Here is a 17,716-nt window from a genome sequence, read left to right as displayed (position 1 = left end):
TAATAATGGGGACTATTTTATTTAATAAATGTTTTGTTTGAAATATAAGTTGTTCGGGTTTTTTTCATCTAAAGAAAGCGACATTAATTTCTTGACGACCTAATACTTTGTATTCTCTTGGTTACAAGATAAATTTTTCAAATTTCTGGCAGTGCCGGATTTATAGAGGGTATAACCTTTGTAATTGCATGGGGGCCCTTGAACCCCAAAGAATGGGGCTTCAATTCAGTACTATAAATATAGGAGATTACAGGGAACTGTCCAGAAGCCCACGATAAATTTCCAAACACATTGAAAAAAATCATATCAAATTTTCACATTTGTATACATTGAGAAATAAATTAAGATAACCAAATATTGAGATTTTTCCGATTAATATCTGCAAAGTAATCCATCAACATTGACTTGTATTTTTTATTTTAAGATTTATTTTAACCCTTTCGCGCCCACACATACTAGGTATTACAGTAAAAAAATTGCAACATTAGTAGTTACCCCGCCACTTGCAAGAAACGCCATTATAGGGCGCCACACGTGTGTCGGACTTGAGAAGGGAGGGGATTATGCCATCAAAAGACGATGACGTCATAGTTCCATAAATTGTCATGACAGGGCGCTTTGCTCGGCCGCCATGACAGGCGAACATCACGTCAAAGTTCCAAAAACGGTTAAAAGTATAGTTCGATACCAGACAGATGGCTATGACGTAATAATTCTATGAAAACAGAGACCGCCATGACAGGTGGCCATGACGTCATATACAATGATGCACATGATGTGTGTCTCAACATGACTTTAATTAGTTTAAATCACTAATATATTAGTTAATCAAATCATCCTAAAAAGGACACTTAATACTAACTTATTAGTTCCATACATTTCCTGACCATTTATATGTCCTAAAAAGGACATTTAACACTAATTCGTTAATTAATTAAATTATTTATAACTAAATTGTCCTAAAAAGGAAGCTCAACACTAATTCATTAGTTAATTGAATTATTTACAATTAAATCATCATAAAAAGGGCGCTTAACATTAATTCATTAGTTTATTAAATCATTTATAATTAAATCGCCCTAAAAGAATGCTTGACACTAATTCATTTGTTTATTAAATTATTTATAACTAAATTGCCCTAAAAAGGAAGCTCAACACTAATTCATTAGTTAATTGAATTATTTACAATTAAATCATCATAAAAAGGGCGCTTAACATTAATTCATTTGTTTGTTAAATCATTTATAATTAAATTGTCCTAAAAATGACTTTTAACACTAATTCATTAGTTATTTAAATTTCTTGATAATTTATATGTAAATAATCCTAAAAATGACGATATCATGCATTAATTAAATTTTACACTTTCACTAGTTTGACTTTATGTTTGACAAAATATTTCATTTTACTCATGATACTATATAGTTTTATCTTGCATGAGTTTTACAAGGGTGGACACTACACTTCAACATATGATCAATGTCTAGATTTAATTACCATTACTTAACGACTGCCCATAGGATTTTAACAAATGTACTGTTATCCACTATATAAATAAATATGTTTAAACATTATTATAGAATAAAAACACATACCATTTTTTTCCATAAATCTTTGAAGGCTACACTTTTTTAGACATATGTTGACAACAATAATAAACAATAGTATATCAGATGGTGCTCGTGTTTCCAAACATTTTATCGGATTTATCACCATTGAAGACTCCAGTGGTAAAATAATTGTTGGAAATTTTTTGCTTGATATAAAAAAATAAAACATTGATATTAACAACTGCAGAGGCCAGTTTTACGATAATGACTTCAATACAAAGCATATCAATAAAGGTGTTCAGAAAAGGCTGTTTGACATCAATAACAAAGCAATGTATAAGCCCTGTGCAAGTCACACACTAAATCTGTTGAAATATTAGATGCTGCAAAGTCAACAGTGCAAGACTTGAGTTTTCTTTTTTTGGCATATTAGAGGGACTACATGCCATTTCCAGTAGCTCAGTGCAGCAGCATTGGGCAATTTTAAAGGAGCATGTAGCTCGTTCAATTTTAAAAAGGGTATCAGACACATGTTGGGAAAGTAGAATTGAAGGCGTTTTGTGATACCATCTGTGAGAATTGGGTGATACTTTGAACACATTGAACAGTTATGAAATTGACAATAAGATGGAACTATTGCCTCGGATGCATCAAATTTGAGCAATGACATTGTTTCGCCGAAGTTCACCATCTCTGTGGTAATTTGGCATGATGTCTTATAACAAGTCAATTGGACAAGCAAGTTATTTCAGAGTCCTGAAACAAGCATTGACGTTCTCTGTAAGGAAATTGAAGCTATCCACATGTTTCTGCAAGAAAATAGAACAGTTTTTAAAGGCCCAGATTGATGGTAGAAAGATTTCTGAAGCTATGGGAGTCGAAACACATAAAAAAAGAAAGAAAGAGCAGATTTTTTATTATGAAAGTAAATAAGTCAGATAACACAAAACCTTTTCTTCATACTTATTGATGTTGCTCTAAATAGCATAACTAAGCGATTTTCTCAAATGCAAACTTTCTATGATGTCTTTGGCTTTCTCTGTTCTATCACTGATATGAAAATGACATCAGATCAGAACACACTACAAGCTAGTTGTGTGAGGATTGGAAACAAAATGGTGGACATTGATTCTTATGATTTACATTTAGAAGTATCATGTGCAATTAAAGCACTACCACGCAATGCCTCTTCACTTCAGGCTCTTAGCTATATCTTCAAAGAAAATATAGTAATTTGTGTCCCAACTTGACTGCTGCTTTGTATTTACTGTTGACTGTGCCTGCAGCAGATGCCTCGGGTGAAATAACTTTCTCACGTTTGAAGCTGATAAAAACTATTTGAGGTCTACCATGTCCCAGGAATATTTAAATGGTCTTGCTCAGATTTCCCCAAAGGATTAAGTTTCAAGAAAGATGCCATATGGCGATTGTATCAATGATTTTGCATCCTCAAAAGCACGTAAAATACATTTAAAGAGCTGTATGTCCTGACAGAATAAAAGTTATAGTTTTATTCATGTTCAAATAAAACAGTATTTAGTTGGAGGAGAGATAGAGTGATCCCAATGTTAATATGTTCAAATATCAGGCTGGAACTTCTGAGTTAGTGGCTCCAGGCCTAAAAATACATGCAACAGCAACCCCTTGATAAAGTGCTTCAAAAATGAATCATTTTTCGATTTTTATAGGACCTTTGAATTACCTTAGGAAGAGAGCCTCCAGCTTCACAGTATTGCATGAAGCCTCAAGGTTCTAAATCTGGCCCTGATTTCAAGTATTTTTTTAAAATATAGAACATTGGTGAAAGGACCTACTAAGATTCTCTTGTCTTGAATATTCATTCGACTGAATGAGTCACCAAGAATATTGCATGTATTTTCCATAAGAAGATATTGCTATAGCATGAAAGATTATATAGATAGAAATAGTGATAACTGACCATGTGATAAATCAAGTGTGTGACACTCATTTGTGACATTAAAGTGATCCTAAGTGACATGGATGGTTCGTTCCCCTAGAAGGAAAATAACTTTGTATATATTATGTATTCTTTGTTTGAGATACTTTTTTCTATATTTTAGAGATAGATAGATTTTAACAGATATCACATTTTTTGGATTCAGCTTTGGACATGTCTATTTTCCAGATCACACTTATGATATAGATTCAATAGAGTGTTACCTATAGAGAGGTTCTCATAGAACACAGAGATTCTTCCAGGCATCTGAGAGTATAAGTAAAGCTCTGTCTCTCTCCAGTCGAGCACAACCACATGTCTAATTGTTAAACTTGACTTTGTTTTTAATATAGATTGTGAATGTTTGCAAATTTATTTTCAGTTTTGTTGGTGTTTGTCGTTGTCTTTTTTTGTTGTTTTTGTGCGTAAAGATTCTATGAAATGCAGAGCAAATACACGCACTGCTCCGTAAAACAGTATCCGACGAATCCTCTTGTTATTTGGTTTTCATACATATATCTTGTATGGTGATCATACTCTTAGTAGAAAGCTCTATAAGTGGGCATTGGCGATGACAGATTTTACTTTTAGATAGCCCAGTGGTAGAGCAATGACCCTATTAGCCAGAGGTTTTAGGTTCGAATCACGCTCCTGACATTTATTTTCACTTAACCAATTTAATGTTAAATCTAGTCCTTTCGCAGAATTAACTTTAATTTTTTTCATTTGAAAATGGCATATAATAACTGGGATCTCATACTGCTTATTTTTTATTTTCCGAAATGATAACAAATAACCCTAATATACAATATACATGATTTCAAATATGTCAAAAATAATGATTTTTGTTTTTTTTACAGCTGTGACAGAGTGTTTTTTTGTTAAATACCTTTCTGAACTGGTCAATTTTTGGACATTTGACTGTTTGTTTTTTAGTTGGTATATACTTTCAAGTAAACAATGAGTATATTTTCAAGTTCTCGCTATAACTGAGACAGAAACATGATGTATTTTAAAACTGAAACAAAACTCGTGACGTAGTGCATTTCAAACTGTTTGTGCCAAGCTACTCGAGGGCTATCTGTGCTCGCTGTCCTTAATTTAGAAGTGTGAGATTAGAGGGAAGGGTTCTAGTCAACATCATCCACTGGTAGGATCTTGAGCAGAAAACGTTTACGGTGAGACATCCAAGAAAATAGAATGCTAAAAGATCACAGTGTTTTAAACAGAATGATTACACCTCTACCTTCATCAAAAACTCCCCGAGAAAGGACCACAACAGAAAGATAAGATAAGAAGAGCACCACTACTACTATTTCCCTCCCATACATACAAAATTTCAGTAAAAACTCAAGCGCATAGGCGAAAAGTTCAACATAGACACCCATTAGAAATCTTACAAGATAATAAAATACATTCCATTGAATATTAAACAGAAGCGCACTTATGAAAAAACACAAAAAATGAAATTTGTGAAATTTCATGTTCCTGCAACGAACCATTGGAAGAATAAAAAAAGATAAAGACAGTACAATACTCATGAAAAAACAAAATTCAGCCATTTCAGAGCACACCATGTCAACTGGACACGAAATAAACTGTGATAAAACTAGAGTCATCGACAAATTTTAGACGACAAGAAAAATTAAAGAATCTTTCTACTTCAATACAATAAAGCCTTCAATAAACAGATTTAGGATTAAAGGTAAGTAACCTATGGCTACTATTGGTTGAAGCCACATGCAGCCATTCCACTAATCAGAACCAGGGATAAACAGATGCAGAGATCTTCACTCCATCCCCAAGTACCCCAAAGCCAGAGAGTCTACAAGATGTGTCAACTGTGGCGGCCCCTATGCTGCCTCATACCGAAGGTGTTTAAAGTACCAGATGGTCAGTAGCTTTAAGCTGAAGCTAAGTGCTAATCATCTCTCTCCTTCAAGTAAAAAAAAAAACAACAAAAACGTTAGCACAGAAGAACACACGACAGGGTAACTGCTTTCGTGCTCCTTCAGCCAGGGGGAATCTACCACTGCTGCCCACACCACCAACCACGAACCATTTCTTCAGCTGACCTAACCTCCACTTATCGGCTGTATGCATCAGAGTTTTATTGTCTCAGCATTCATGGCTCTTCTTTGACATCTTGAGTTATCTCAGTCACGCTAGAACTTTAATACAACATATGTGGAACTAAATCTTCATCAAATACATCACCTGTGCGGGACGAAGGGGAACGATTGTTCCTTAGCACCCCTGTTGGGAAGAACCCGCAACTTCTTGTAGCGTTCTCTTCGTTCAAACTAAATTACTGTCAAGTTTAATTAATAATTGATAAAGTTCTTACCTTTTACATAGACATGTACTTTTTTCGCAGTTTCTTCACTCAGCACAGGTTTTACAAGTGCGTAGGCTAAAGGAAATATCTTCGAAGCTGTTGGAAAATGAGAAATTGTTGTGCTAATTAATATTTTTATAAGCATTATGAATTATAAATATGTTTAAAACAAGTACGTTTACTTTATGTTAGCAGCCTTTAAATCGCCAGTAGTAAAAAGTGTTTTCTATCAAACTGGGGAGTCTGTAATTGAAAGAGGCCCAGAATGTGATTCAAAATCCTTACTCTAGTGACAGCTTTGTAAGAGTAACTTTTTAGTGACACTTTAATAGCAGAATCTATATTTTTGTCAGAACTTACAATTATAATTTTCCTGAAGAAGTCGTATTTTAGTTGTTTTATTGTATGTTTGTAATCAAACACAAAGCTGTAGAATGGACTGTCTGTGATGTACCCACCGTTGGTATCAAACCTAGAATTTTAGCGTTATAAACTCTCAAGCTTACTACTGAACCACTGTGAGGGGGGTTGGTTGGAAATGTTATTTTTTAACAATAATCTAAGATAAAAAAATATTTTGCCAAATTTACAATTATACTTTTCCTTAAGGTAGTCGTATTTTGTTTTTTGTATTCTAAATGTAATTTGTAGTGATATTTTGCGAGAAATATAATAACATTTTTGGCCTCAATTTACAGTTGTAATCTTACCTGAAGCGGTCGAATTTTGGTTGCTATATACAAAATGTATTTTATAGTAATATCTTAAGAGTAAAAAGTATATTATGATTTGTTGTATTTTCAAGTTCTGGCATAAAGTTTGCAAAATTTTCCGTGATCATTTTCTTTCCTTCTTCTTTAGTTATGATAAGTTATTGGTAATAGTTTTTTTTTTCGTTTTCTCTCTTCTAATCCTTTTTGCAGGTTTCCCTAAAGTACATTATTCTGTATATAAAACAAATTTTTGAGCTTTCTTTACACATAAACCTGAAAATTCTTACCATTAATCACATAAATTTTCTTAAGTCGTTCAGGATAATTGTCTTCACATATTGCCACCAACTGTGTAATCATGTCAACGGCTGTAAGTAACCAATCAGAAAATTGTATTAGAGATATATTAACCAATAAGGCGATATTTCACAAACTATTTTTTCATGGTTTGTATTTCATGAATTCTACTACTTCGTTCAAAGTAAGACGATTAAAAGATAATTTTGAATATCTATTTCATTGAAATCCACAATTCTTTATTAATTATACTTGTCATTAGCATTAGGCCTATTATATTTTTAACACTACTTTCTTCATTTAGCCCCTTAGGAATTTTCAAGAACTTAGAAGAGTGTATAATGAGAGTATTTCAACCACACTATATTCGTCATATCTATTGCCAACAACGCGTTTCGTGCAATCCTGAGCTCTTCAAGGAGGTTGGGGTACAACAAACACAGTAGTGGTCGGAACACTATTGAATTTGATAAAACAACAGTTTCACCAGCTTGTAAGTTGGCTAATTTTATGAAAGCAAGAATAATCAAGAAACAAATAATTATTGTAAATATTAAAATTCAGCCGATTCAAGTACAAATAGCCAGAAGTTGTATATTACAACTCAAAAAATGACATGAACAATTATTTTCTTAACGAATGACATTACACCATTCACCCGCAGCTTCATCAATGTAACCATTTTTTACATTTACCCTCATTAATATATACTAGTGGTGCACATGTACTTCCGCTTACTAAAATTGAAACAAAGCAATATTAATGGACGAATAATATAGCGTAATACTTCAAGAAATAATATATAGTAACACTTATTAGAAACAAGTCAGTTAATAAATAATAAGCCACAAACTTTGCACAGTCTTGGACTGGGTCAGCGTGCAGGACATCGTATATGAAGGTTTATTATTATTTGCATCCCGTTAAGCAATAAATAAATAAATAATAATAATAATAAAATACATTCCTCAGTTTGTGGTTGTGTTATAAGATTAAAGATCAAGGCTTACTATTCGATTAGTGTAGCCCAAGATTTGGAGGTGGGTAATGCCTTCGCTCTGGTTTATCAGCTCAAAATTAGTGACAGTTAACTTAAACACTTCTTGTAGCTTTGCGCGAATATCCAAAACCAACTGCGCAATCTTTCAGAAGGTTTACTTACTCTAGTGTCAGTTTATCTTCCGTTTACGTTTCATAAGTAAGATTAAAACTGCAAAAAATGTGCACCAAAATGTATATAAAAATCTAGTTAAGTCTACTTATAACATAGGTGTACCGGATCAAATGATCCGTTTTATGTAAACTCATTCCAAGACGTGTCTTTCTTTCTATTTGGAGCGTGTACGCGGAGTAGAACAGAAAAGTCAAAGATTTTAGGAAACATATATTTTCGAGTGACATAATCAAGGCTATTTTTATTTAATTATTTTTCATGTTTTGAACTTTTACAGAAGAGTGTTTGCTATTTGCATAATTGTTTTTTGGAATGAGATGAATGTTAAGTCCTGTTAAGGAGCTTGACTTAAGCGACATAGTATAAAACTGCAAGTTGTGTAACCCAAGTGACATAACATAGAACTCCGTAAAGTTCGTAACATATGCGTCGCGGTACAGAACGCTGCGTTTAACCTAAATGGCGCGATATAGAATTGCAAGGTGCTTAAAATAAGCCTCAGTATATAAAATATAGTTTGTGCTTAGCATAAGCGACATATATAGTACTCATTAAAGTGCTTGACGTAAGCGACATTGTACACCGCTCAATAAAGTGCTTAATATAAGTGCCATGATATAATTCTCAGTAAAGAGCTTTAAAACAAGAGACATGGTGTACGTCTTAGTAAAGTGATTAACATAAATAAGCGTGCAATCAGGATCTTGTTTATGGAGTGATATATTGTAGTTGATAAATGTCTTTCGGTTATATTATAATGGTTACTGAGCGAATAACAACAATAAGTGTATTTCTTATTATCTTAAAGTATTTCAGATTAGAGATAATTATCCAGCTTTCTAATTATGACTTTTATTAGTAGTATATATTTATTGCACAGATTTTAAAAGTTTATGGAGAGCTCGAACTCCCAAGCCTTCTCCTTCGCTGTGCGCATGAACACAAGCGACTGGGTATACGCAATAGTGCTTAACTTAAGTCACATAATATAAAACACTGGGTGCTTGACATAAGCGACATAGTGTAAAATGCTAGGTGCTTGCCATAAGCGACATGATGTAAAATGCTATGGGCTTGACATAAGCGATATAGTGTAAAACGCCGCATACTTTTATATTGTCCACACAGTGTACAATCTTCTGAGATTATAATTTGAAAATGACGGGAAAATATCAAATTCGTACTGTAAACATTCTTTTCTAGAAAAGAAATCTCTAGTACCAAGAACAACTTACTAAACGGTGCTTATTACGTTAATAGACAATCTAAAGAATAGAAAAATGCGTAGCCTTGTAGTTAACGTGTAGGAAGGTTCAACGTACCTATGGTGATGGTGCTGAACACGTTCCATACTTTTAGATGTAACTGATTTTAAGAATGACAGTAAGTCCTGTTACTCGGCTCAAAGTTGGAGAAAGACCTTGCGGCGATAAGTGCTTTAACTGTCCATTAGTTCAAACTTAAGTACGGATAAACCTGAACCATGGGGGTCTCTTATCTCACCATTTAGCCCAAGTGCGCACATGGTGTCGCTAAATTTGAAAATACCAACACTATTTAAAGAAACGAGTTTGCTGATGTGATTTTAGTAGCCTAATCTAAATTTTGATTTCACAGCTTGGACTTAAATTGTCAGATCTAGAGTTAACTTTTACAAATTTTAACAGTCGGACCTAACTTAAGTTGATATAAGCATTGAATTATCTTGATTTTATTGCTTATCTGACTTGGGCTACTTTAGCTTAGATCATAAATTAAATGTGCTTCATTACAATTTGATGACATATCTACAATGACGTCATAAAACTAAACTTCACCTGGTTTCCAGGCTAGTTGCTTCATAGTAAAGTTTTCCATGTCAAATATAACGCTGTGCATTTCAATTACCTTTCCAAGCTGAAAAACAAACAACAATAAAATAAACAAAAACATTATCCAAAGGCTCATCATCAGTCACCAACAACTTTACGATAATTTAATATCTATATAATATGTGTTACACAAACACTGTTATTTGTGAAACAAAGGTAAAAACTGGCGTCAACTGACTTACACAGATATTACAGAAATGGTTAGATTAAGGAAGGCTAATACAACGACGTTTTCATAAGTTTTTGGGACAGAAGACTTTCGAAACGTCGTCACTATGGCCTTCTTCATTGGAACTTTAGGATAAAGTTCTGATATCCGTTTATGTCATTCGTCGCCCATTATTAACTTTATTTCATCATGAATACACTACCTAAATCATCGAATAAGCCATAATTTTATCTTTGTTCTCAATATATTTATTTAAAAGTATGAATAATAATGTGGAGAAACTTTCTGGTATTCTTCTACTATACAGAAAATGTATCATATTTATGAAATACATTATATTTTATAAATGTTTTATATAAATCTACACAAGTCCTTTTCTGGTAACTTCCAAAACAGTACACAGTATATATTGTCCAAGAGTTTAACACAGAGACACACAGTTTGTTGCACGTGCAAACGTAATGTTTTTTTACAACATAAATTGACCACAGTTCAACGTGTGCAGCACGAATTACGTGCAAAATGTCCAGTCTGTCCAATCTCCTACCAAACGTTTTGCAACATTGCATGGGTAACCTTTGTGAAGGCTTCTTGAATACATTAATACAGTTTATCCATATTTGTAGCATCGTGTAGGGGTAGCGTCCTGCTGGAATAACAGGTTAAGTTATAATGTTTCCAAATGTGGCAAAATTCTGTAACATGTTAAGGTACGTTGCCTCTGTTTTGATGAATTTCACGCAAAGTTACTCGAGAGATATCTAATTCTGTAGTGAAAGACTAGAGGGTAAGCAGCTAATTAACCATTCACCGCCAACTCTTGGGATATTTCATTTACAGTGGGATTGATCGATACATTGTAATGTGCCCACAGCTGAAAGGGCGAGCACGTTCGGTGAAGAGGATTGATCTCGCGACCCACAGATTGCGAGTCCAACGTTCTAACCTCTAGACCATGCCAGGCCCAATTGCCGCTACAAGAAAGAACAGACCACTGACATTTTATTATGAGCGATTGTTGCCCAGAAATTCGCTTTCAGGCTGTCTCTCAAAACCTTTTATGAAACATTATTCATGCATGTGCAACAAACCGCATGTCTCTATGTTAAACGTTTCTCCCGGTGTTATACTTCAAAAGTGTTTCCAAAATTCTTGGGCACCCTGTATATGTAGATTAGTGTAGGTGATTATTTAGAGAAAGCGTTTCGTAAATTTACATTAGACTGTATAATTAAATCTTGGTTGTATATTTTAGTTACGTAGAGCCAATCGGTTTGTTATTTCATCAGTTTTGTAAAGTATAACAATACAAATAAGACAAGAGCAATCAGAAAGATTGCAAACCCTCACCCAACCATAAATGTGTAGATTTTGGGTTTCACCGTGCGCGTGAAAATCGGCCCTAATCCGATCACATTTTACACAGTTACTATTAACAAACTGAGAAAATTTCTTATACCTCAATTATAAAAAAATGTTTCAAAGTGATTCAGAATATATATATTTAGATTGTTACAATAACGTGTTAAACTTATACTTAAAAAAGGCATACTTTTTCACTCTGATCCTTCATATCCACTTCGCTTTTCTCTAACAGATGAACAAAATGTTTGATAAATTCTGACTTTTTCACTGAATGGAAAAGTCCTGTTAAGTATACAAAAAATAATTATTTTAGTAATTCCATATCCTTAGGTTGTTTATTAGCTAACTTAGATAACACAGGCCTGCGAATTTAAACTTCATGAAAGTTGTTTTGGTTGTAATAACGGATTTTCCATGATTCAGCTACGCAGGTTTCGAAAATAACTTTTTTTTTCTATCACGTAAGGAAGAGAAGAGAAAAAACTCTTACTTAGATCAAATTATTATTTTGTTTACCATAATGAAAATTCTTTATTATTATTATACTTGTTAATAAAAATACAATCAAACTGAGGAAAAGGGAAGAACATTAATGTCAAATGGGAAGAACATTAATGTCAAATGGGAAGAACATTAATGTCAAATGAATATACATCATCATTCATTCTTTTTTTTTGCGAAATCTAAATCTTTTAGTCTCAAAACTACAGACTCAAAAACTACGTATTATGGTCTTTCTTTTATGTATTGCGTTATGACGGTTTGTGAAAAATTTGTACATGATGGAGAAAAATGGATATTATTTTCGGATTCAGCGTATACAGGAATTACTGAAGAACATGTACAATAAAACCATCGCAGGCCTGTGTAATTAATTGAAACAGCGTGGATTTTCATTACATACATTTTTTTTAGTTTAATAAAAGAAATTTAAAAAAAGGAATTTGCTCTAAAGTGCAAGATGAGTATTTTACATTTGACCTGCAGTCATGTTTCAACTGATGTACTGTGTGTGTGTGTGACAGTAATAATTTCAGAGATGGTTGTCATCTGCGTGCTTCCATACAACTCCGCGGTTATCAATCGCTTCCTTCCATACGGTGTAATGGAGACGTAAGTAGTTAGGGCATGACCCGCGATGCACCCGCCTGATTGGCTGCCTGAGGGGAGGGGTGAAGATAGATACTATAATGTCATAGTTCTATGAAGTGGAACCAGAGAGCGCATTGCTAGGGGCACGTTGCTAGGCTGCCATAACATTTGACGACTGAAGTTGTCTGCTGCCAGAGAGTGTATTGTTCTGATATGTCACATGATATCATAGTTCGAATATTGTTCAACAGAGTTCATGTTACTAGGAGTCATAGTTCCATGAAGTGGTACCAGAGGTCGCGGCTAATTTAGAGAGGAGTGATATCATAGATCAATACCAGAGGGTCTGTCACTACAGGCAGACAGTGTTACTAAGGTCCTATAGATGGATGATTTTACTAGGCATATTGTGTGTGTTTTACAAAGGCAGATGTTGTTTCTATAGGCAGATGGTGTTACTAAGGTTCTATAGATGGACAGTTTTACTAAGGTTCTTTAGGCAGATGGTGTTACTAAGGGTAGTGTTTGTATAGGCAGACAGTGTTAACAAGGTTCTTTAGGCAGATGGTGTTACTAAGGGTAGTGTTTGTATAGGCAGACAGTGTTAACAAGGTTCTATATACTGTTGGTGTTTCTATAGGCAGACAGTATTACTATACTTTTGTAGGACTGCATACAGATTTCAACTTGTCTTAACTTACGTTTATAGTTGTCATTTATATACTTAACTGTATTGCATGTGTTTTACAAAGGTGGATGGTGCTACTAAGTGTATTGTGTTACTAAATAAGGACCTATAGGTGGATGGCAAATTGTGTTATTAAAACTAGTGTTGCTAGAGTGGGAAATGGTTTTATAAATGGATAGTTCAATAGGATGATGATCTGATCATAGGGTGTCTCAATGTGTCTCAACTTGTGATTATGTTATCAATGTCCAGATTTAATTATACGTCCTAGAAATGTAAATCTATTATTTATATTATTTTAGTGGATTATCATAACATTTAAAATGTTCATGACAAAATATCTCATTTTATTGTAGTTTTCATTTATAAATTTATTTGCATTACAAAGGTGGATGTTGTTTCTGTAGGTAAACAGTGTTACTATACTTCCATAGAATTGCAAACAGGTTTCAACTTGTCTCAACTTTTATTCATAGTTTTTATTTATACATTTAACTGTATTACACGTTTCTGTAGGTGGATAGTGTTATTAACACATTTAACACTCTGCTGAAAAATATTTACCACATCTAATGTTTCGTTTTTATAAATATTGAATGAGACAGTTAATATTGCTGATCATGTTTTTAATGAGTTAGTACACATTTAACACACTGTAGTATAGTTTTGCTTCTATATTTAATTTGCATAACATACATTTTACAATTATCATCCTTAAAAGGGTACTTATTTAAAATCTCTAAATAATGTACAACCGTTTTATGTTTAGCTTTATAAATTGATTCGTTCTGCTAAAGTTTAAAGGATCTAAATAGATAGTTATATTTAACTACCACTATTCTTACCTTTCTGTACATATTTTCACACATTTTTGTCTAAAGCTTATTTCTTGCTAGTTTGGAGCTTTATGCATAAATCTTGGTAGTTTTAGAGTACAGCTTATAAACGAACTTTCTTTATGCATAAGTAAAAAAATTGCAAGATAATCATCTTGCACAGATTTCTAACTCACACTAGTACAGTCTAAGAAGTCCAACTCAAATGGCATTGACAAACTTTGGTTGTTAGGAAATACAAAGGGCAGGAGAGGCCGTCATGTGCCCAAACAACCAGTATCCTCTTAAAACTGGCAGAATAAAAGGTCAAAAGCATTGAAAGTAAATGTCTGGAAATAGAAAATTACATACACCTTTTTGGTAAAATATATTTCTGAGTTGTAATGATATGTACGAAACTAAAGTTTTACCTCTTTATGATTCAAATGTAAATATTAAATATTTATTGACAAATTAAATATTGCATTACACTATAACAATTAATCTTTATAGTTCACCAAAGCATCAAATACATTTTTTTCATAAATTATCATAAAAGAGTTTACAGTCATAATCTTAAAAGGACTTTTAATTATAAATCATGTGATTATTTTTTCACTTTTTATAAATTCAACATATATGCTGTTTATCATTACAGAATACTGAATTTTTCATGAGACATTTTAATACATTGTAGTAAAGACGTGTCACCATATAACATAAGAACAAACTCTGATATTAGGCAAAAAGGTCCCATCAACAATTGTGTGTGTTGCAAAGTGTGCACAGTCCAGATGCTGTTACATTTCTCCTCATTGGAAACCCGTAGTAAATGATCAGTAAGCAAAAACTATCAGTCTTATTGTTATGTATTCATACATTCCCATAATTCAAGAAAGTCGTTATATGTTTAGTATAGATTGAACATAAGTTTTTTGACTGACAGTCTTGACATGAGACCTCGAGGCTGACATCAAACATGGGTCTCTTATTTTTTTTCCTTTCACTGACAAAAACAGACTCTACAGTAGCAAGAGGCTCCGTATTGTACACTTATCTTCCATCAAAAGAACGTTTTTTTATCGATGATCACAAAAGTAGTTCAAAAGTAGATAACATTCTCTAATTCCAACTATACCCTGTTGGCTCCTTAATATAAGAACATAGGTTTTTTGTTTTTTATGACTTAAACTTAAGGGAGAACTGTGTGATAACTATCTTATTTCTGTTACCAGAATGAACTTTACTATAACTATTTCATTGACGTTTAAAATGTAAAACTAAAATTCTATTATTATGTTATAATGTAGGAATAATATGAATTTAATAATAATAATAAGCATGGTCTTTCACCAGCACTCTCTGGAGATAAATCTAATCATTTTGAGTGAATATCTGATATGGTATTTATGTGAATTTATATGAATGCTATTTATAATCTGACTTGTCTTTTCTCAAAGGCCACACCTTTTGTCATGAGATTACAGAACTTACAAGTATATCACTGTATTGAAAATGCTCACTATGGTACTAATTGTCTCAGTGATAGAGTGATGTAGGATCACATTATTTAACACATTCTCCAACAGATTCTCAATATCTATGTGTGAAGAATCTAATTTTTACAGTTACAGTCTTTGTTGTTATATATCAGACAAAATATGTTAGTTCTTCTTTGCACTATGTTCAAGTATTGCATGACAATAGAACAGGTTGATTCTCAAGTCGAGGTCATTGACTGCCATATGACTAAGGAACAAAGGTCAGTAGGAGAGTAACTGCATAGAAAGTATACAAGTATTGTTGACTAACTGAAATGTACTAGACTTGTATGAAAGTCAATTTAATCTTGGCAAACCACCATTTTATAATCCATACATGTTTGAGTTTGTGTTATTCCTAAATATCAAAGAACATCATCAGAATTTGTCCCTCAGATAAATTTGAAGAATAGAACCCAAATTGTAAGATGGATGATACTGTTATTTCTTTAGGTATCTGAACAATTACATCTTGAAGAAGTTAGATCATGTATAGTAGTGTTAATCTACAAATATGTGAGTTGTAGATTAAAAACAGAAAACAGTAACTGCCTAATGTACCTCAAATTTTGCGATGTCATGAATGTACATTTGGCTTTCTGTGTCGTTTTTAAAATGGAAGAATAGATAAATTCGTATTTTACCGACTGTCAAGTTTGGTGGCATACAAAACAAAATCTCTTCTTCATTATTAGACTTGCATACAATTTATTTTGAATGTGAAGTATATTCTGTAATAATAAACAGTAAATGTGTATTTATAAAATGTGAAACAATCGTCTATTCGTGTTGATCATATCTTTTATCGTAAGAAACAACAAAATTTAAATATTTTGTCAAGACTTTTTACAGATTTTGTTCTTAAAAGTTTGAAACGTAGAATGTATGCACATTATTTGTGATAAATCTTGGATAAAGTCGTCTGTATCTAGCTTAAAGTTTCATTAATAAATGTTCCAGTGTGTGTGATACTTGACAAGTCTGTGATTTTTACTTACACATATTGATGATAGCATATTAGCCTATGGTGAAAACACGTCAGTGTTAAGCCCTAGATAATGGAAGGGAAAAAAATCTAATGTTTCAGCACGATTGCGGGTAGTCTAAGTAGTTACGAATTTCAAGTGCATCATATGTTTTGTAGAATTTCTAAATGAGAGAAAAACTTTCTATGATCATATCAGCTCGAAATCATTTTGAGGTGGAATGTCCCTTATGTTTCAATTTATAGTGACTTATTCTATTTGTCTAATAACATGATAGAACAAGTGTATACCGTAGGTATTATTACATTGGGCTGTATGTAAGTATTTTATAAACTAAGATGTTTAGGCAAATAATATATTAGTGTATCAAGAAGTTTGTTAATACATGTTTCACTATGTGTGATTTTGCTTACATACATTAATGATAGCATATTGGAGTATGATGAAACATGAGTTTTGTATAAGAAATATAAATGGAGACTTGTATTAGTTGTTAAAACACACTTTTTAGAAACTGATATTCATGGGATGTAATTTATCATAAAAAATTAAACTAGACATATAATTATCTGGCATTTGATCTTTTGTCTAAAAGAAGTAGAATTAAGTTGTTAGTGAATTATCAATGTCTGCAATTTTGACCAATTGCTGTGTGTTAGGCACAGTTTAATCTTGTTAAATAGTGAGTTTAAACGTTTTTGTTGTAAAGTATTAAGAACTAAGCAAAATACAAGAATTGTACACTAACATTTTCGTTTATAAACTATAATAACAATTTTACATAATGAACTGAAATGAACAAGAAGTAGTATGTTAGATGTTTAGTTTCATTGAATTCGTTATTCGTTTATTCATGTAGTGATAAGACCTTAGTACGATGTCTCGTGATAAATTCAGAGTTTGTTTTCACATAATGTTACACCAATAAAAATACAAACTCTAACTGAAATAGTAATGTGGACATAATGTCTAAAACTTTGTATGAACGCTAGTCCAGTATTTTATATCATAAGATGTTTATAATATAGTAGTTAAAAGCTATTTCAGTATGTTTGTCAAGTCTGTGATCTAACATTGTTATTGTAAAGTACACAGCGTGGTCACAAGTAAATAGACACCACCTTTTCAGAAAAAATGAAATTTTTCAGTCATATTCACAT

The 17,716-nt window shown here is 32.7% G+C and overlaps 1 protein-coding gene across 2 annotated transcripts in view; it reads right to left on the bottom strand.

The window, feature by feature from the left end:
- The window catches only part of LOC106459365 (SEC14-like protein 3), a 63,385-nt gene that overhangs the window by 19,469 nt on the left and 26,200 nt on the right, over positions 1-17,716 (bottom strand). For both annotated transcript variants that reach the window (XM_022385839.1, XM_022385838.1), the window contains 4 exons: positions 11,622-11,716; positions 9,847-9,925; positions 6,846-6,926; positions 5,855-5,941 (listed from right to left, as the gene is read on the bottom strand). In XM_022385839.1, the coding sequence (XP_022241547.1) occupies positions 5,855-5,941; positions 6,846-6,926; positions 9,847-9,925; positions 11,622-11,716 (342 nt within the window). The remainder of the gene's footprint in view (positions 1-5,854; positions 5,942-6,845; positions 6,927-9,846; positions 9,926-11,621; positions 11,717-17,716) is intronic.

This window comes from Limulus polyphemus, unplaced genomic scaffold (genome assembly GCF_000517525.1).
Source record: "Limulus polyphemus unplaced genomic scaffold, Limulus_polyphemus-2.1.2 Scaffold598, whole genome shotgun sequence".
NCBI classification, from domain to species: Eukaryota; Metazoa; Arthropoda; class Merostomata; order Xiphosura; family Limulidae; genus Limulus; species Limulus polyphemus.
The sequence above is the reverse complement of the archived record's forward strand: the minus strand, read 5'-3'. Positions and strand labels throughout refer to the sequence as shown.